The sequence below is a fragment of the Neomonachus schauinslandi genome, chromosome X (genome assembly GCF_002201575.2).
Source record: "Neomonachus schauinslandi chromosome X, ASM220157v2, whole genome shotgun sequence".
In the NCBI taxonomy this organism is placed as follows: Eukaryota; Metazoa; Chordata; class Mammalia; order Carnivora; family Phocidae; genus Neomonachus; species Neomonachus schauinslandi.
The window spans coordinates 107173316-107195724 of record NC_058419.1 but is presented as its reverse complement, the minus strand read 5'-3'; the positions used below and the strand labels follow the sequence as shown (position 1 = coordinate 107195724).

Sequence of the window (22409 nt, the reverse complement as noted above, 5' to 3'; positions counted from 1 at the left end):
GAAGGTACAGAGATTTCTCATATACTCCCTGCCCCCACACATGCATTATCCCCATTATCAATATCCCCTACCAGAGAGGGACATTTGTTACAACTGATGAACCTACACTGACACCTCACTATCATCCAAAGTCCATGGTTTACATTACAATTCACTCTTGGTCTTGTACATTCTATGGGTTTGGACAAATGTATACACATACAATACAGTATCGCAGTATCATATAGAGTATTTTCACTGCCCTAAAAATCCTCTGTCTTCTGCCTATTCATCCCTGTCTCCCTCCTAAGCCCTGTCAACCACTGTTCCTTTTACTATCTCCATAGTTTTGCTTTTTCTAAAAGGTCATATAGTTAGAATCATATAATAGATAGCCTTTTCAGATTGGCTTCTTTCACTTGGTAATATGCATTTAAGTCTCCCCCAAGTGTCTATGTAGCTTGATAGCTCATTTCAGTTTAGCAATGGATAATATTCCATTGTCCAGGGGCACCTGGGTGGCTCAACTGATTAAGCAGCCTACTCTTGATTTCAGCCCAGGTCATGATCTCAGAGTCCTGGGATGGAACCTTGCATTGGGCTCTGCGCTCAACAGGGAGCCTGCTTCCCTCTCCCTCTTCTCCCTCTCCCTCTGCCCCTCGACCCATGCCCACACACTTTCTCAAATAAATAAATAAATCTTAAAAAAATAATAATATTCCATTGTCTGGATGCACCACAGTTTATTTATCCATTCACATACTGAAGGACATCTCAGTTGCTTCCCATGTTTTAGCAGTTATGAATTAAGCTGCTATAAACATCTACATGCAGGTTTTTGTATGGATATTTTCAATTCATTTGAATAAATACCAAGGAATGCAACTGCTAGATTGCATGGTAAAATTGTGTTTGGTTGTCTAAGAAACCACCAAACTGTTATCCAAAGTGGCTGTTGTATTTTGCATTTCAGTCACCAATTAATGTGAGTTCCTGTTGCTCCCCATCCTCATCAGTTTTTGATATTGTCAGTGTTCTCGATCTTGGCCATTCTAACAGGTGTGCAGTGGTATCTCATTGTTGCTTTAATTTGCATTTCCCTGATGACATATGATAAGGAGCATATTTTTGAATGCTAATTTGCCATTTGTATATCTTCTTTGGTAAAGTGTCTGTTAAGGTCTTTGGCCCATTTTTAAATTGGATTGTTTCCCTATTGTTGACTTTTAAGAGTTCTTTGTATATTTTGGATAACAGTTCTTTACCATATATATCTTTTACAAATATTTTTCCCAGTCTGTGGCTTCTCTTTTTCTCTCTTGACAGTGTCCTCCAAAGAGCAGAAATTTTTCATTTTAATGAAGTCCGGCTTGCCAATTCCTTCTTTCATGGATGTGTCTTTGGTGTTACATCTAAAAAGTCATCACCAAACCCTAGGTCACCCAGATTTTCTCATATGTTATCTCCTAGGAATTTTATAGTTTTGCATTTTACATTTTAGTCTGTGATCCATTTTGATGTAACCAAATTGTATGCTTTCTATGACTGCCCAACTAAAGTCTGAATTCCTGAGCCTCTTTTGCTGCTATGCGTACTCATGTGATAAAGTTCTGGCCAACAGAATATGAAGAGAAGTTATGTGTGCAAACTTTAGTTCTCACCCTTAATGGGGGGAGCATATTCTCCTTCCCTCCCTCTTGTGACTTCTTTCATCCTGCTGTCTGGAACATGAATATTATGGCCAGCCACCTTGAACTTTATAGACAAGAACAGAGGAGGGACAGAGGAACAAGATAAAAGGGACTGAATCCCTGTATAACCATGTAGAACAGTTTTGCCATACCAGCCAGGGACTACTACCTAAAAGAAAAATGAATTTCTGTCTTCTTTAAGCCATTGTTAATTTACATTTCTGAATTTGCATTTCTGTTATAGGCAACAGAAGTTACATCTTAACCAACAGAGTGGGCCATGCAAGAAGAAAAATCTAGACATTAGCAGACCAGAGAACATTCTTTTGGCCACTCCTAAGAAGGGGTTTTCATCTGTTCCTTGAGATGTTAACTGGAAAATAATCAGAACCTACTTCATTTAATTTATAGTGGTTGCATATAATTATGCATTATATACTGAAATGTTTATGGGTCCCATTAAATCAAATGTATTCATCATTCTTTTGTATTCTTTACCTAAAGATCAAGGTTATAGAGACCCTCTAGACATGTTATAAATGAGTTTCCTGACCGGACCCTACTTGGCAATAGCAGTAAATATTTTGGAGCAGAGAATGGGCAAAACCAAGTAAAAAAGCTTCCTCATACCTATCCTCACTCTGATTCATACACTCCTTACAAAATGTTGCTTTAACCAATTCATGGTATACGTTATACCATGACAGTACTACATTTGAGGTATTTTAAATGAGTATGCTGAATATTCTGTTTCCCCTCCATTTTATTCCTTCCTTCCCTGTACCTTATACTAATCTTCATGGAATGTATCACCTGACTCCCTTATGCTCTGGGTTCTGCTTGGGTTAGGCCAATCAGAGGCATAGGCGGGGGATTGGAGGGTGGGAAAAAAGAGAAGTTGGGATATTTATTCCCCCAGGTTTTTCCCTGCCTGGCCACAGTGGACAGTATCTCTTTTTCTCAACTGAAGGCCAAAAAGGAAGCACAGAATGTCCATGTTGTACATTTGTATAATTTTTCAGAGTGGAGACTAAGTGTGGTTATGAACTGCTGACAAATTGGAAGCCACCACCCATCTTAGGCCATGACAATTAGGAATTTAGCCCAGTGTGAAATACTGTTGGGACAGAAGTACAGTGGCATGATAGCCTCTGCTGTTTCACAGTATATAACCTATTTGCCATGATGTAGTCAGTAAACCTTGGTCTAAACTGCATTCAGAGTGACAGAGTACTAAAAACAAGAAATATAAATTCTCAAACTTTATAGATGAATCACCTAAAGTACTTGTTAAAGATGTAGATTCTTTTTTTTTTGTTCCACAATTCATTTACTGAACTGGGGCAGGTGATTTAACAACAGATTGCGGGATAAGGCTAGGAGAGAAGAGTTCTTGCTTCCCTTCCCAGGAGCCAGCTGTGTCATGGATGCTTGTATATTTTCCAAAATAGCCATCTGTTGTTGGGCGAGCTGGGTCTGGAGCTGGAGAACGGCATACATACATTCTAGGAGTCCCAGGCATTCCTTGGGTTTGTGGTCAACTCCTGAGGGCAGCTTTGTGTTCTGGATGTTCAGGAAAGTGGCCGGTGGGGAACTTGCTTGAAGATTAATAAAGCTAGGGGAGGGTTTGGCTCGACAAAGAGGCACAACATTACTTTCTTCTTTGGCTAGAACACATCTGTGCAGCTGGGGACTGTGCTCCCCGGAAGCGATCCTGTCTGCTGGGATTTGGAGGATGAAGGTACAGGACGGCTGTCCTCATGGAAAACAAGCAGATGCCAGGCTGAGGTGCTTTCTACTTGGAAACTCACTGGGCCTTTTCCGTTGGGAGGGCTAGCATGCTGCTCCATCGGGACACCAACAGGTGTGGTGCCAGCGCTGTTACTCGAAAAGCCTAAAGATGTAGATTCTTGAGCTGCAGTTCAGGAAATTCTGATTCAGCTTATCTGGAGCTTGTCCTGGAATCTGTAACAAGTTGCCTGGGTAGGTTAGGCCCAGGTGGTCAAAGGGGCACACTTTGAGAAACACTGAATTAGAGCTTTGTGTTTAAAAAAAAAAAATTAATATTCAAGTAGCCATTCAGTCTTCTTTACCTGGGCAGCAGAAAGTTAACCTGCAGCTAAATTCCATAATTCCTGCAGATTGTCTTTTACAGCTATAGCAGAGTTTCCCAAACTGTCATATGCATACAAATAATCTGGGGGGGGGGGTCTTGTTAATCATAGCCTCATGTAATCAAAAGATTCAAGAAGCATTTGCTAAAGACGAATGAAATCAAATTCTGCAACTCTTGAAAATTAAAATGATTACAAGAATATGTAACAAGCTGGTGTTGATATAAATTGTTAACTATAACAACATAAGAGAGGCAATTTCTGAACTGCAAATGTAGTTATATTGTTAATTGAAACATAGGTAAAATGAAATCTCTTAGCTAATGCTAAGTCATTAACTGACTTAAATATTTGTATTTTGCTCTGTAATTTCTGTTAATTTGATATTCACCACTCGATTATATTTACCTTACACTTAAGCAGAGACATTTAATTCAGATTGATTATTATATTATGCTTATGAGGAAATGCAACATTCAATAAAATGTACAAATATTTTAGAATAAATTTTAATTATTGGATAATTTTTCTTCCATGCATTAATAAATTTTTATAAACATTTGCTCTTTATTCAGGTTCAAAGATTCCTCAACTTGTAACTGCATAAACTATATTTTTAAAATGGCCTTGACATAACCACCAAACCATAGAATTTTGTACTAGATGACAGTGTCCATCAATAAAATTATGCTTTCTTTTGAATGTCTGGCTTAAAATAATCAGAATTTTTCATACAGTTCAGTTCACATCACATGGTATCTATTCATACATTCAACCCCTGTAATCTGAGTCCTTATAATCCCTGCTTCAGGATTTATGAAGCTGAAATCCTGATAATTGCAATAGTTACCATTTACACACACTCTAATAAGTGTCTAGCACCTTACTGGGTGCCTTACATATGTGATCTCATTTGAACCCCATGGCAAGCCCATTGATACTATTATCCAAAATGTTAGATAAGGAAATTGAAGCCCAAAGAAGTGAAATAACTGACCCAATTTTTTCAGTGCAGGCAAGGAGGCAAAGCCAGAATTTTAACTCAATATTTCAAACTCTACCTCTTAATACCCTGCCATGATGCCTTGATGGAATATTAAAATATATTTGTTGAACACTTGTTCTGTGTGAGAACCTATACTCAACTTCAAAGAGGATTCAGGATGAATGAACGCAATCCTTACCCTGAAAAAAACTTTCAATCTAATTGAGGTAGAAGATAGGAATAAAAGATGTGCATAAGTATTTTTTACTCACAAGAATATAGGTAAACTGTGCTTTTTATTAAAGTGTTTAGTCCAGAATGGGACATGCTCATTATAAATTATAATATATTACAATGGATCTCTAATAATTGTCTTATTATGTGTTCCTTCACAAGCTGAATTTCAGATAAGAAATCTAGTAAAAGAGTTTATCTGGTAAAATGGGCTTCATCAAAATTAAGAACTTTTCCTTTGTGAAAAACCTGTTAAGAAGACAAAAAGACAAGCTGCAGACTGTGACAAAATATTTCAAAGCCACATGTCTGACAAAGAACCAGTATATATGATATACAAAGAGCACTAAAAACTCAACAGTGAAAAAATAAACAGTTCAATTAGAAAATAGGCAAAAAGTATGAACAGACATTTCAATAAAGATGATATAGAGATGATAAGTACATAAAAATATGTTCAATATCACTAGTCATCAGGGAAATGCAAATTAAACTTACAATGAAATACCACTTCACATCTATCAGAATGGCTAAAATACAAAATAATGACAGCACCAAATGCTGACAAGCATGTTGAGAAACTCGATCACCAATATGTTGCTGGTGGAAATGTAAAACACTACTACAGCCACTACAGAAAAATTAGATGGATTATTTTAAAACTACACATGCAAGCATCGTATGACTCAGTGATTACAAACCTGTGTATTTATTTATCCCAGAGGAATGAAAATTATATTCATGCAAAAACCTATACATGAATGTTCATAGCAACTTTCTTTGTAAAAGCCAAAATCTGGAAACAGCCCAAACGCCTCTCTATGGGTGAATCGTTAAACAAACCACACACATATGTGATACCACTCTTTTGTTTCAATCCTATCCCTCTTTTGAAATGTCTATTTTTAATTAGGTTAACCTTAGTTAAACCATGATCCACTAGCATACTACCTATATGAAATTCTGCTTGGCAAAACTAATGAAAAGTTTATAAAATAAAGGTCAAAAGCAGATAAAATCTTATTTTTAAATGTTTATACTATTATTCCATTGTCAAATTTAACTCCTCCAAGTGTTCTCTTCATTTCAAATTTTATTTCAACACAACCAGCTTGATGACCCACCATGGGAATCCAGGGAAAATTCATTTTACTTTAAGTTAATGGTCTTTTTATTGAAAAAAAAAAAAAAGACCAGCATCTACAACTTGGAATGGACATGAATTGCAATTTCTTGAACTGCAGTGTTGATGGCTGTGCTGAAGTCCACAGCCACAGCCTACTCTGCTGGCTCCAAGTCATAGTTCAGAAGGTTGTAAAAACAGAGAGTCCCAAGATGCTCCCTTGTTAAATGTTTCTTTTTAAAAATTTTGTGTGAATGGTGACAGCTTGACACACATTTCACTCTGGTAAAACACAGACAACGCTAAACCAACACATGCAGGATGCCACCAGCATGTGTGTCACCATCACCAGGGGTCAGGACACACAGAAGTACAAGAGGACTGGTCTGCTAAGTGGGGCTACATCTAGATACTTTATCCCTCACCCATCTTTCTGCACAGCAACCTGAGGTAAACCAATTTTAGATGTGTGTTTTCAGTAAACCAGCTATGACAATACATACTAACAAACTGAGCTAGACCCCTTCTGAATAGGTTTCAAATTTTTTTTCATTTTTAATACAAATGCCTGAACATGCTCAATTGTCAAGCTGCATGCGTGAAAAACTGGCCAGCCCAAATAGTGTATTAATCATTAGCAAATGGAACTGCAAGGAGTCCACTAAGGGCTTCCTTATCATTAAGGTAGTACAAGTGTTTATATCATAAAACTGACATGTAGCTTGATCTTTAGGGCACAGGACCACCAACCAATACATGCAAATTTTGTGTGTGTGGACAGAAGGTACTTTTCACATTCAGTTTTGCTTTATAGAAAGAGAATGAGTAAATGAACTTTTTTGCAAGAGGTAAGTAAAAGATTCAACATGATTCTTCGGCAGCGGGGGGACAAAGGAGTTGAAAGTAGGTCTTCATTTTGCAGTCATCATCTGTATGAATTCTTCATAGCTGACTTGTCCATCTCCATCAATATCTGCTTCTCTGATCATTTCATTTACTTCATCTGTTTGTGTTTCTCCTAAGTTTGTCATGACATGACATAGTTCTGCTACACTGATGTAACCATTCCCATCCTTGTCAAAGTCTCAGAATGCTCCACATATTTCTTCTTCACTGTCTGTATCTTTCATTTTTCTAGTCATTATAGTCAAAAATTCTGAGAAGTCAATGGTGCCATTACCATCAGCATCCACCTCATTGATTGTATCCTGCAATTAGGCTTCTGCTGGCTTCAGACTCAGTGACCTCATGACAGTTCCAACTTCCTCTGTTGTGATGGTGCCATCGCCATCTTTGTCAAATAGGGAGAACGCTTCCTTGAACTCAGCAATCTGTTCTTTGGTCAGCTGATCAGCCATGGTGCTAGCAAAGGGAGGAAGAGCAGAGGGATCAAGTGTGGCTACAGCAGCGCACAGGCTGTGATGGCAGGAGGGCCTCCGCTGGCTGCTGCTGCTAAGGCACAGTGTGCGCTCAGCACCGTAACACCGCCGCTGCCCGGCTCCAGGGAAAGGTCATTTTAAAGCACATACATCGCATAACAGGAGGAGAAATAGTCAATACAGGACCCACAATTTTCTGCAAAATTTTATCAAATCCAGGTCAGAAGTCACCAGAAACCAGGCCCAGAATTGGTGTTTTCTTGCCATTTGAAGAGACTACTTTATGAGGAAAAGAAGTTTTATCTGCATTTTCTTTTACAGATTTGAACTCAACTGTGTTTTACCTTCTCCAAAGGAAGCAGCATTTCAGATACAATTTTCACTTTTCCAGAACTGTTTTTCTAATTTTAGAAAAGTGAGCATTTTGGGATGCCTGGCTGGCTCAGTCAGTAGAGCATGCAACTCTTGATCTCAGGGTTCTGAGTTCTAGCTCCACATTGGGTGTAGAGTTTATTTTATTTTATTTTATTTTTTAAGATTTGATTTATTTAGGGCGCCTGGGTGGCTCAGTTGGTTAGGCGACTGCCTTCGGCTCAGGTCATGATCCTGGAGTCCCTGGATCGAGTCCCGCATCGGGCTCCCTGCTCGGCAGGGTGCCTGCTTCTCCCTCTGACCCTCCCCCCTCTCATGTGCTCTCTCTCTCTCATTCTCTCTGTCTCAAATAAATAAATAAAATCTTTAAAAAAAAAAAAAAGATTTGATTTATTTATTTGACAGAGAGAGACACAGCTAGAGAGGGAACACAAGCAGGGGGAGTGGGAGAGGGAGAAGCAGGCTCCCCACTGAGCAGGGACCCCGATGCGGGACTCGATCCCAGGACCCTGAGATCATGACCTGAGCCGAAGGCAGACGCTTAACCGACTGAGCCACCCAGGCGCCCCTAGAGTTTATTTTTAAAAGTAAATAAATAAAATCTTAAAAAGAAAGAAAAGTGAGCATTTTATAAATAACACAGTCACTGTAAAGGTATAAAATACAACCATTTGCTACCATCTAGTGGAACTACTAAGTTTTGCACAGAAACATTTTTGGCTTTAACAGAATCATTCTACTTCATTACCTTTATTTGATTCTTCTTGGTTATATGAATTTGTGGTTGTAAAAGTAAAATTTCTTGATATTTGATACAAAATTCTTTTTTTTTTCAAAGTCCTTAAAATACAAGGATCAAGCATAAGGGAGAAGATAGAGAGGAAAAGTTTTCTGAAGACACATCATTGCACTTTTTCTCATTTAAGATAAAACAAAAACTATTTTGACAGTCATCTATAAACTGATCCAAGGAAAGAGTCATGAACCATACTCAACCTAAATTAATGCTGAGAACACTTGGTTTTCATGCAAATTGGCATTATATCCTCAATCCCAGCTTGCTCCTAGTCTACATACTATGTCATTTTATTGCCAGACTTTTCTCTAGTGTGCTTATGTCATGCAAAGCATGTCAAACATGCACGGTCATATTAATTACATTCTTCTTGAACGTGGCAAAGAAGTCCTGGTGGAATATGAAAACTGAGAAACCAAATTACAAATGTGCCATATGGTCACTGATGGGAAAACAATGTATAAGAAACACTATGTCCCTCAGCATTGATTATGTTGTTTTGGCTACATTACAGCTATTCCAGAGTATAGGAGGCCTTTATCAGTATCCCTTCCTATGCTCTCAGTAATCACAATTACACAGAACGAGCCTCCTACCAAAAGCATGTATGATTCTCTGCCTGAGATCTTTCTTAGCTAAGGTTTCCTTCAGCAAGTTTGCATTCTACAAGAACATTATATTGGAGAAGTGTATGTATTGTGAACTGAACATTTACTCATATTTCTGGCACCAGGATCTATTTTTCAAATCATCATGGTGCCCTTGAGTCTGGGTACAGAATATTACCTGGCATCTACCACATCATGGAGTCAGGTAAAGGTTTATACTGACAAGACAGACTCCCAAAGACATTTTCACAAGGATTATTTACATTCCAATAGTACAAAAATCATTTTGGAGGGTCCTCCTCCAGGTCAATCCTCCCATCCCCAGGAAACACACCAAAAAAAAAATTGCAAGAGATATCCCTGGTGTCATCTTGACCAGAGCCCTATCCCCTTTGGTGTTCTACAATGAACACTACCTTCAAACAGCTTTGAACTGAACTCACAGTATCCCACGTAATATAAGGTTTAAATTTCCACTTAAATAACTGGGATATTTAAAGTTAAAAGTCAAGGGGGGGAGGAGCAAGATGGCGGAGGAGTAGGAGACCTAAATTTCGTCTGGTCCCAGGAATTCAGCTAGATAGGGATCAAACCATTCAGAACACCTACAAACTCAATAGGAGATCAAAGAAAAGAATAGCAGCAACTCTCTGAACAGAAAAGCAACCACTTTCTGGAAGGTAGGACGTGCAGAGAAGTGAATCCAAGGCAATATTTGGGAAGATAGACCACAGGGGAAGGGAGCCTCCTCAGCCAGCTACCGGCAAGTGATAGAGCAGCAGAGCGCAAAATCAGAACTTTTAGAAGTCTGCTCCACTGAGGGACATTGCTCCAGTGGTTAAGTGGGGGGTGAAACCCTCACTGGGACAGTGTGGTCTCAGGACCCTTGGGGTCGCAGAAAGACCGCAGATGCCTGAGTGTGGCAGAGCTCCCAGGTATAGGAGTGGGGAAGCCGGCTGCAAAGACGGAGCCAAGGAGTGGGCTCTCAGCTTGGGGCTGCCATAAACTGTGCTCTGCAGCACAGTCGGGCTACTGCTCTTCGAGCAGGGACCCAAAATGCAGCAGATCGGGGAAACTCCCCTTCCTCCCCGGGGAAGAGGGGCACGGGAGTGCACCGCAGGGATCTGCTGAGTTTGGAGACTCCAAACAGGGTCATGTGCCAGAGATAGAAACGCTCAGTCACAGGCCAGGTGAGCACGGAGTGCAGCCGGAGACCAGAGAGATGGGAGTGATTGATTGCTTTTCTCTGAGGGCGCACTGAGGAGTGGGGCCCAGAACTCTCGGCTCCTCCGGGGCGGAGATTGGGAGGCTGCCCTTTTCATTCTCATCCTCTAAAACTCTACAGAAAGCTTTCAGGAACAAAAGCTACTGAGAGCAAACCCAAGCAGATTACTTAGCCTGGCCCCTGGCAAGGGCGGTGCAATTCCACCTCAGGCAAAGAAGTTTGAGAATCACTGCAACAGGTCCCTCCCCCAGAAGATCAGCAAGAATATCCAGCCAAGACCAAGTTTACCAATCAACGAGAATGGCAAAACCCCAGTGCTAGGGGAATACAACACATAGAATTCATGGCTTTTTTCCCATGATTCTTTAGCATTTCAAAGTTAATTTTTAAAATTTTCTTTATTTTTTCTTTTTCTATTTTTTTAGTTGAATTTTTCTTCTTCCTTTTTCAACCAAAATCTTATCAATTCCTTAAATATCTTCTTTAATTTTCATTTTTACAGTCAATTCTACCCCTTCATTGTATTTAACCTTACTTCTTGTATATATATATGTTTTTCTTTTTTTAAAAGATTTTATTTATTTGACACACAGAGAGAGAGAGAGAGAGAGAGAGAGTGAACACACAAGGGGGAGCAGCAGAGGGAGAGAGAGAACAGGCTTTCCGCTGAGCAGAGAGCTTGATGCGGGGCTCGATCCCAGGACCCTGGGATCATGACCTGAGCCAAAGGTAGACGCTTAACCGACTGAGCCACCCAGGTGCCCCTGGACACAGTTTCTTCTAACAGACCAAAACATATGCTAAATCTAGTGTATGACATTGTCCTAGTCTCCCACCTGATCACATTCTGTTTTTTTGTTAATTTTTTTCGATCTTTTTTCAACCAACTTATCGATTCCTTTTTTAAAATCTTTTTAAATTTTCATCTTTACAGTCATATTCCAACGCTTCATCATATTTACCCTTATTTTGTAAACACATAAGTTTTTCTCTCTTTAAAATCTTGGGAGGCAATTTCTTTTAACAGAACAAAATACACCCAAAATCTAGTGTGTGGCTCTGTTCTATTCATCAGCCTGATCATATTATTTTTTTTTCCTTCCTTTCCCCCCCAGTTTCGGGTCTCTTCTGATTGTTTAGTGTATATTTTTCTGGGGTCGTTTTTACCCTTTTACCATTTTGTTCTCTCATTCATCTATTCTCCTCTGGACAAAATGACAAGATGGAAAAACTCACCTCAAAAAAAAAAAAAAAGAGGCAGTATGGACTGCCAGGGACCTAATCAATACAGACATTAGTAAGATGTCAGAACTAGAATTCAGAATGATGATTATAAAGATACTGGCTGGGTTTGAAAAAAGCATAGAAGATACTAGAGAATCTCTTTCTGGAGAAATAAAAGAACTAAAATCTAAAGAAGCCAAAATCAAAAAGGTTATTAATGAGGTGCAATCAAAAATGGAGGCTCTAACTGCTACAATAAATGAGGCAAAAAAGAAAATTAGTGATATAGAAGACCAAATGATGGAGAATAAAGAAGCTGAGAAAAAGAGAGATCAACAACTACTGGATCATGAGGGCAGAATTCAAGAGGTAAGTGATACCATAAGATGAAACAATATTAGAATAATTGGAATCCCAGAAGAAGAAGAAAAAGAGAGAGGGGCAGAAGGTATATTGGAGCAAATTATAGCAGAGAACTTCCCCAATTTAGGGAAGAACACAGGCATCAAAATCCAGGAGGCACAGACAACCCCCCTCAAAATCAATAAAAATAGGTCAACACCCCAACATTTAATAGTAAAACTCACAAGTCTCAGAGACAAAGAGAAAATCCTGAAAGCAGCTCGGGACAAGAGGTCTGTAAACTACAATGGTAGAAACATTAGATTGGCAGCAGACCTATCCATAGAGACCTGGCAGGCCAGAAAGGACTGGCATGATATATTCAGAGCACTAAACAAGAAAAATATGCAGCCAAGAATACTATATCCAGCTAGGCTGTCATTGAAAATAGAGGGAGAGATAAAAAGCTCCCAGGACAAAGAAAAACTAAAAGAATCTGCAAACACCAAACCAGCCCTACAAGAAATATTGAAAGGGGTCCTCTAGGCAAAGAAAGAGCCTAAAAGGAACACAGACCAGAAAGGAACAGAGACAATATACAATAACGGTCACCTTACAGGCAATACAATGGCACTAAATTCATATCTTTCAATAGTTACCCTGAATGTAAATGGGCTAAATGCCCCAATCAAAAGACACAGGGTATCAGATTGGATAAAAAAATAAGACCCATCAATATGCTGTCTGCAAGAGACTCATTTTAGAACCAAAGACACCTCCAGATTGAAAGTGAGGGAGTGGAAAACCATTTACCATGTTAAGGGACATCAAAAGAAAGCTGGGGAGGCAATCCTTATATCAGACAAATTAGATTTTAAACCAAAGACTGTAATAAGAGATGAGGAAGGACGCTACATCCTACTTAAAGGGTCTATCCAACAAGGAGATCTAACAATTGTAAATATGTATGCCCCTAACATGGGAGCAGCCAATTATATAAGCCAATTAATAACAAAAGCAAAGAAACACATTGACAACAATACAATAACGGTAGGGGGCTTTAACAACCCCCTCACTGAAATGGACAGATCATCTAAGCAAAAGATCAACAAGGAAATAAAGGCTTTAAATGACACACTGGACCAGATGGACTTCACAGATATATTCAGAACATTCCATCCCAAAGCAACAGAATACACATTCTTCTCTAGTGCCCATGGAACACTCTCCAGAATAGATCACATCCTGGGTCACAAATCAGGTCTCCACCAGTACCAAAAGATTGGGATCATTCCCTGCCTATTTTCAGACCACAGTGCTTTGAAACTAGAACTCAATCACAAGAGGAAAGTTGGAAAGAACTCAAATACATGGAGGCTAAAGAGCATCCTACTAAAGAATGAATGGGTCAACCAGGAAATTAAAGAAGAATTAGAAAAATTAATGGAAACAAATGAAAATGAAAACATAACTGCTCAAAATCTTTGGGATGCAGCTAAGGCAGTCCTAAGAAGAAAGTATATGGCAATACAAGCCTTTCTCAAGAAACAAGAAAGGTCTCAAATATACAACCTAACCCTACACTAAAGGAGCTGGAGAAAGAACAGCAAATAAAGCCTAAAGCCGGCAGGAGAAGAGAAGTAATAAAGATCAGAGCAGAAATCAATGAAATAGAAACCAAAAGAACAGTAAAACAGATCAATGAAATTAGGAGCTTGTTCTTTGAATGAATTAATAAGATTGATAAACCCCTGGCCAGACTTATCAAAAAGAGAAAGGACCCAAATAAATAAAATTATGAATGAAAGAGGAGAGATCACAACCAACACCAAAGAAATACAAACAATGATAAGAACATATTATCAGCAACTCTATGCCAGCAAATTAGGTAATCTGGAAGAAATGGATGCATTCCTAGAGACGTATAAACTACCAAAACTGAACCAGGAAGAAATAGAAAACCTGAACAGACCTATAACCACTAAGGAAATTGAAGCAGTCATCAAAAATCTCCCAACAAACAAAAGCCCAGGGCTAGATGGCTTCCCAGGGGAATTCTACCAAACATTTAAAGAAAAATTAATACCTATTCTTCTGAAACTGTTCCAAAAATTAGAAATGCAAGGAAAACTTCCAAACTCATTTTATGAGGCCAGCATTACCTTGATCCCAAAACCAGACAAAGACCCCATCAAAAAGGAGGACTACAGACCAATATCCCTGATGAACATAGATGCTAAATTCTCACCAAAATACTAGACAATAGGATCCAACAGTACATTAAAAGGATTATTCACCATGACCAAGTGGGATTTATTCCTGGTCTGCAAGGTTGGTTCAACATCCACAAATCAATGTGATACAATACATTAATAAAAGAAAACAAGAACCCTGTGCTCCTCTCAATAGATGCAGAAAAAGCATTTGCCAAAGGACAGCATCCTTTCTTGATTAAAACTCTTCACAGCATAGGGATAGAGGGTACATACCTCAATATTATAAAAGCCACCTATAAAAAACCCATGGCAAATATCATTCTCAATGGGGAAAAACTGAAAGATTTTCCCCTAAGGTCAGGAACACAGCAGGGATGTCCACTATCACCACTGCTATTCAACATAGTACTAGAAGTCCTAGCCTCAGTAATCAGACAACAAAAAGAAACAAAAGGCATCCGAATCAGCAAAGAAGAAGTCAAACTCTCACTCTTTGCAGATGATAGGATACTTTATGTGGAAAACCCAAAAGACTCCACCCCAAAACTGCTAGAACTCAAACAGGAATTCAGTAAATTGGCAGGATATAAAATCAATGCACAGAAATCAGTGGCATTTCTAGACACCAACAACAAGACAGAAAAAAGAGAAATTAAGGAGTTGATCGCATTTATGAGTGCACCCAAAACCATAAGATACCTAGGAATAAATCTAACCAAAGAGGCAAAGAATCTGTACTCAGAAAACTATAGAATACTCATGAAAGAAATTGAGGAAGACACAAAGAAATGGAAAAGCGTTCCATGCTCATGGATTGGAAGAACAAATATTGTGAAGATGTCAATGCCACCTAGAGCAATCTACACATTCAATGCAAATCCCTATCAAAATACCATCCACTTTTTTCAAAGAAATGGAACAAATAATCCTAAAATTTGTATGGAACCAGAAAAGACCCCGCATAGCCAGAGGAATGTTGAAAAAGAAAAGCAAAGCTGGTGGCATCACAATTCCAGACTTCAAGCTCTATTACAAAGCCGTAATTATCAAGGCAGTATGGTACTGGCACAAAAACAGACACATCAATCAATGGAACAGAATAGAGAGCCCAGAAATGGACCCTCAACTCTATGGTCAACTAGTCTTCGACAAAACAGGAAAGAATGTCCAATGGAAAAAAGACAGTCTCTTCAACAAACGGTGTTGGGAAAATTGGACAGCCACATGCAGAAGAATGAAACTGGGCCATTTCTTACACCACACACAAAAATAAACTCAAAATGGATGAAAGACCCAAATGTGAGACAGAAATCCATCAAAATCCTTGAGGAGAACACAGGCAGCAACCTCTTCGACCTCAGCCGCAGCAACTTCCTCCTAGACACATCGCCAAAGGCAAGGGAAGCAAGGGCAAAAATAAACTATTGGGACTTCATCAAGATAAAAAGCACAGCAAAGGAAACAGTCAACAAAACCAAAAGACAACCGACAGAATGGGAGAAGATATTTGCAAATGACATATCAGATAAAGGGCTAGTATCCAAAATCTATAAAGAACTGATCAAACTCAACACCCAAAGAACAAATAATCCAATCAAGAAATGGGCAGAAGACATGAACAGACATTTCTGCAAAGAAGACATCCAAATGGACAACAGACCCATGAAGAAGTGCTCAACATCACTCAGCATCAGGGATATACAAATCAAAACTTCAATGAGATACCACCTCACACCAATCAGAATGGCTAAAATTAACAAGTCAGGAAATGACAGATGTTGGCAGGGATGCAGATCAAGGGGAACCCTCCTACACTGCTGGTGGGAATGCAAGCTGGTGCAGCCACTCTGGAAAACAGTATGGAGGTTCCTCAAAAAGTTGAAAATAGAGCTACCCTATGACCCAGCAATTGCACTACTGGGTATTTACCTCAAAGATACAAATGTAGTGATCTGAAGGGGCATGTGCACCCCAATATTTATAGCAGTAATGTCCACAATAGGCAAACTATGGAAAGAGCCTAGATGTCCATCAACAGATGAATGATAAAGAAGATGTGGTATATATATGTATATATATATATATATATACATATATATAATGGAATATTATGCAGCCATCAAAAAAATGAAATCTTGCCATTTGCAATGACATGGTTGGAACTAGAGGGCATAATGTTAAGCGAAATAAGTCAATCAGAGAAAGACAAGTATCATATGATCTCACTGATAAGAGGAATTTGAGAATCAAGACAGAGGATCATAGGGGAAGGGAGGGAAAAATGAAACAAGATAAAACCAGATAGGGAGACAAATCATAAGAGACTCTTAATCTCAGGAAACAAACTGAGGGTTGCTGGAGTGGTGGGGGGTGGGAGGGATGGGGTGGTTGGGTGATGGACACTGAGGAAGGTATGTGCTATGGTGAGTGCTGTGAATTGTGTAAGACTGATGAATCACAGACCAGTACCCCTGAAACAAATAATACATTATATGTTAATAAAAAAACTTAAAAAACTAAAAATAAAAAAATAAAGTTATGAGTCAAGGACAAGAGAAAGAAGAAAAAAATACAAGGAATACTGTAATGAGACTGACCCTTCAGACTACTCTGTCCTTGAGGACTTGATATCAACTAAAAGAGAGGGAGCAACTCCAGTAATTCTCTACTCTAATACACTCCAAATTTGGTTAGAATATTATTGGGGAAGTAGCCTCTGCATGACCTATTTTCCCCCACCCCAGGACTGTCTAAGAAGTGTTCTCATTTCAGCTTCAGCACACAGGGAGGGTCATGAAATATCTACAGTGTAAAAGTGAAGAAATCTAGGCTCAGAGAGATTAAATGCCTCTGCCAATGCTACAGTTTCAAGAAGTGGCAGAGCTCAGACTAGAACCTATGGTGTATCACTTCAAAACTCATGCTCTTATTTAGGAAGAGGATGTTTCACACCAGACTGCCACCCCCATATCCTTGTGAGTTAGTAAATCTCCCTGAGGGTAACCCTGAGGCCACAGCATGACCACTACCACTTGACAGGATTATAGAGCACTCCAAGAGGAGTGTTTTGAAATATGTAAAGTGGTTAAAGAAATACACTTGCAGTGCCCACAATTAAAGATTTGGTGCATGAGGGTGCTGGGGGCCAGACATATCCCTGAAAGGCTGCACCAAACAAGACATCGAAAGCAACATGTCTTATCAGGTAAGAGATCTGGGAGACATTACATAGAGCAAAACAGTATGCCCAGTACAGCCACATCCTATCACAGGGATATAAAGTAAGTTAGTTGAATGGAGGACCGAATTTTTAGCAAGAGTTGTCAACGTGCTAGGTATTTTCTCCCCCCTTATGAGACTAGGCCTTTGTACTCATTCCAAAAAAGACACAACTAAACATTCTACTTAAATGGGAGGTAATCTTCCGGGGAACTGCCACATTTAGAGCCCACATCGACTTTCTTAAACATGTGCTCCATTGGGAGCTAAGCATCAGTAGTCCAGTTGCCCTTTTCAGTTTCTTTATGGATCAATGTCATCTTTTAACGGCACCTGTTGCAAGGCAAAAATATGGGGCATGAATGGTCCACAGAATATCCCAAATATCTGCCCACTAATGGGTGGTTTTGGTTATGACAGTAGCACCATTATGTCACTGATGTGCTCAGTGAATCCAAATATAAAACACAGTCCAAACAAGAGTCCTTAATTATTGCTCCTATTTGCTATATGGACAAGCTTGGCAGGGCCATACTCAGAAAAAGGACCCACTGTAGTGCATGCCTAGTGGTAACCTTGAGGAGAGGGTAGAGCATCTAGCACTTTAGACTTTGGAAACCAGAGACCCCCTCTATATTCAACTGTGCAGCTGGCACTCTGCACACATTTCCAGGCTCTTTGACCTGATATGCTGGAGTCAACAGGTCTTGTTTGGGGACCAGGTCTCAAATTATAGATGAATAACCATACCTTGATGCACAGTCTATTTAGGTGACTGTGAAGTATGAGCAATTCATTGGTTTCACTGATTTTCATCTGCAAATGACCCCTATCCATGGGTATGCACATGGGACACATAAAGGTGTATGTGTTTTGCAGTCTGCTGATAATACCTCTCTCCACAGAGGCTGAGTCAGAATCTTCCAGTCATTCGCGTAACAGAAGATAGTTCATACTATCAACCCAAGGGTCCCTGTGCAGGAGTCAATCAAATGCAAAAAGGTACATTTGGGGTTTTTTTTCCACGACAAAAAACACAGTCCATTTCTCCACTCATTGAACAGAATGCCCTTTCCCATGCACAAATGCAGTTTTTATTGGAGTAGTATCCACAGCCCATTGGAAGACATGTGCCTTTAACTTAGCTGAACTAGACCCAGGCATCCTCATAAACCTGGGTGTAATAAAGCTGCGAGAGATGCCGGCACATTCTGGACATATCAGACAACCAAATCTGCAGAGTAACAGGACACAGTTTCTTACACCTGTGAGATACCATTAATGCCTTATTTCTTCCCTGGATATACCACTCCCACTTCAAAATGGATGTTTCTTGGGAAATACCCAATTTGTTCATGTTTTCATTTGGGAACCATCCCATAATAAAGAAGTAAGTAAGTTACAACACTTGTTCTTGCTTTGTTACTCTCATGATGTCCACTAACACCATTAACAAGCCAGAAATAGTCTCTGAAACAGGGTATATCAAGTGGTGGTTTCAGGTAAGCATCAAAACAAGGTTCACAGTGTGGCACTGGCTAGTGGATACATCATTTTGACACTGGTTTCATTTTGCAAAAGTGTCAGTTGATAACAATTTCACTCCAAAGATGCTTCATGGGTAATTTGCCCAAGTGAAAATGTGGTCTGCACAGCTTATTGGAATGTTTTTAAGTCATGTTCTTGGTCAATACGGATGTCTTTTGAATAATCTTATGTAATAGGATGAACAGGATCCACACGTTATATATAAGTGTATCCAAACTGAACAAGCTTATTATGTGCTTTGTAAAATGTGATCTTCTAGACATTCTTAGGCTGATCATTTTTATTTCTTTTTTTTAATTAGTAAACTTTGTTTTTTAGAGGTTTTAGAGTCACAGAAAAAACTGAGTGGAAAGTACAGAGAGTTCCTATACACCCCCTGTGCCCACACCCACAACCTCTTCTACTATCAACATCTCCCACCAGAGAGAGATTATTACAATCAATAAACCTACACTGACATATCATTATCACCTAGAGTCTGTATTTTACATTAGGGTTCACTTTTGGTTTTGTACATACAATAAGTTTTGACAGACGTATAATAACATTTATGCACCATTACAGTATCAAGCAGAATAGTGTCACTGCCCTAAAAATCCTCTGTACTCTGCCTATTCATACCTTCCTCCCCACTAACTGCACTGGCAACCACTGATAGTTTTATTGCCTTCACAGTTTTGTCTTTTCCAGAATGTCATATAGATGGAATCATGCAGTATGTAGACCCTTCATATTGGCTTCTTTCATCTACCAATATGTATTTAACTTTCCTCTATGTCTTTTCATGGCTTGATAGCTTATTTCTTTTAAGTGCTGAATAATATTCCATTGTCTGGATGCACCGAAGTTTATTTATCCATTCACATGCTGAAGGACATCTTGGTTTCTTCCAAATTCTGGCAACTATGAATACAGTTAGTTGTTATAAATACCATGTGCACATTTTTGTGTGGACATAAGTTTTCAACAGCTTTGGATAAATACTTAAGAGTGCAATTGCTGGATTTTATGGTAGAAGTATGTTTCGTTTTGTAAGAAGCTTCCAACCTGTCTTCCAAAGTGACTGTACCATTTTGCATTCCCACCAGCAATGAATTAGAGTTCCTATTGCTCCATATCCTCATCAGCATTTGATGTTGTCAGTGTTCCAGACTTTGGCCATTCTAACAGGTGTTCTGTGTTACCTTACTATTGTTTTAATTTGTAATTCCCTAATGACATGTGATGTTGGACATTTTTTTCAGATACTTTCTATCTGTATATCTTCCTTTGGTGAAGTATCTGTTCAGATTTTTGCCCATTTTAATAGGGCTGTTCATTTTTTTATTGTTGAATTTTAAGAATTTTTTTGTATATTTTGGATAATAGACCTTTATCTGATGTGGCTATTATAAACATTTTCTCCCATTCTGTGGCTTATTTTCTCATTTTCTTGACATTCTCTTTCACAGAGCAGATTTTAATTTTACTGAATTGCAGCTTATTAGGTATTTCTTTCATGGATCATAACTTTGGTATTGTATCTAAAAAGTCATCACCATGGGGCGCCTGGGTGACTCAGTGGGTTAAGCGTCAGACTCTTGATTCGGCTCAGGTCATGATTTCAGGGTTGTAAGATTGAGCCCCACACCAGGATCTGGGCTGGGTGTAGAGTCTGCTTAAGATTCTCTCTCTCCCTCTCCCTCTGCCCCTCCCCTTCTCACCCTCTCTAAAAAAAATAAATAAGTAAATAAAAAATCATCCCCATATCCAAGGTCACTTAGGTTTTCTTCTGTGTTATCTTCTAGGAGTTTTACATTTAGATCTGTGGTCCATTTTGAGATAATGTTTCCAAAGGGTTTAAGGTCTGTGTCGATTCATTTTTTTTTTTTTTTTGCATGTGGATGCCCAGTTTTTCCAGTACCATTTATTGAAATGACTATTTTTGCCCCATTATATTGCTTTTGCTCCTTTGTCAAAAATTAGTTCACTATATTTTGTGAGTCTATTTCTGAATTCTCTGTTTGGTTTCATTGATCTATTTGCCTATTCTTTTGCCAATATCACACTGTCTTGATTACTATAGCTTTATAGTAAGTGTTAAAGTTAGGGTTATGTCAGACCTCTGACTTTGTTATAATCTTGCTATAATCTCTCATTAGTTCTAGGAGCTTTTTTGTCAATTCTTCTGGATTTTGTTCATAGAAAAAATACACTCAAATGGAAAGAGAAGTCGGGGAGGCACTTGTCCTGCTGAAGCAAGGAGTGTGTTTTCCAAGATTGACATAAGCTCGATGGGTATCTCCTGCAGTTAGTGGGATACAGGAAGTAATGTCTGACTCATGCAAATGAAATCAAGAATCTAAGGTTGAAAATGCCTGGCCAGAATATACAAGCAGATTGACTTGAAAGTAAACTGCACTTCCACCACATGCCGAAGAAAAGTTTGTATTTTCCACGGTTGACATGCGAACCCCATTAAAGCAAGTGTACTCAGATTCTCTTAAAAGAAAAGCACTTAGTAGGAGCACCCAGAGAGGCATATGACCCCAACAGCAGGACAGGTCACAGTAAACTCTGTTAATCCTATATGCACACATAATCTATCAGATTAAAAAAATTCAAGCAGATACCAGCTTGGAGTAGGTAGAATTTCCCAGTATTCAGAAGTGTAGGGTTTTAATTATTATACTACACCTGGCTTCTATGACTTTGGGAGGGACCACAAGATATCTGGTCACTAAAGGGTAATCACAGAGTTACGGCCACTTTCTAGAGATTTCCTGCCAGACTTAGCAAGAACAGATTTCCAAGCCAGTTTTCAATGTAAGAAGGAGAAGAAAGTAATTTTCTCTTTACTCTTATCAAAGGAAGCTCCACAAAGTTGGTTATGGCGTGTTCTGGAAAGAAGTCCTCTCTTTGGATCTTTTAGAAAGTATCTAGCTTCCATTTACCTCTAAATGTTATGGGATGACAATATAAAAAAAAGTCACAAAAAAGACACCGTTTTTGGAAAGAGCTGTATAAAAATGGATAAATAACTTCTGAGGTTGCCTTATCTGTAATACAAGAGATGATAATGCCCAATTTAGAGCTATGATGCTCAAATGAGAGCACATATCTTCTGTCACAAACAGAAAATATCAGATAATCAGGTAATATCTACAAAACACGTATTAGGAGAAGGCATGGAAAATGGTGGACTGGGAGGCACTATGAATAGGTCCATCCACCAAAACAACCATTGAGCTGGCAAGAACTGTCTGATGCAACTATTTTAAAAGCTCTGGAGTCTCCTGAACATTGCAGCACACAGAGGAACACTTAATAATGAAATGGGCAGGAAATTTTGGATGAATTTCAGCCCCTGGAATT

General features: G+C 39.0%; 1 protein-coding gene and 1 pseudogene across 1 annotated transcript; both read right to left on the bottom strand.

Moving 5' to 3' along the window:
• Positions 1–2996: 2996 nt before the first annotated feature.
• LOC110569680 (TSSK6-activating co-chaperone protein-like) lies at positions 2997–3800 on the bottom strand. Its single transcript, XM_021677587.1, has 3 exons — positions 3764–3800; positions 3478–3585; positions 2997–3337 (listed from the first exon to the last, which is right to left on the bottom strand). Exons 1-3 carry the CDS (start codon positions 3798–3800, stop codon positions 2997–2999), a joined length of 486 nt encoding a protein of 161 aa, XP_021533262.1.
• A 3237-nt stretch (positions 3801–7037) lies between these two features.
• Positions 7038–7484, bottom strand: LOC110593580 (annotated as a pseudogene).
• Between the last annotated feature and the right edge of the window lie 14925 nt (positions 7485–22409).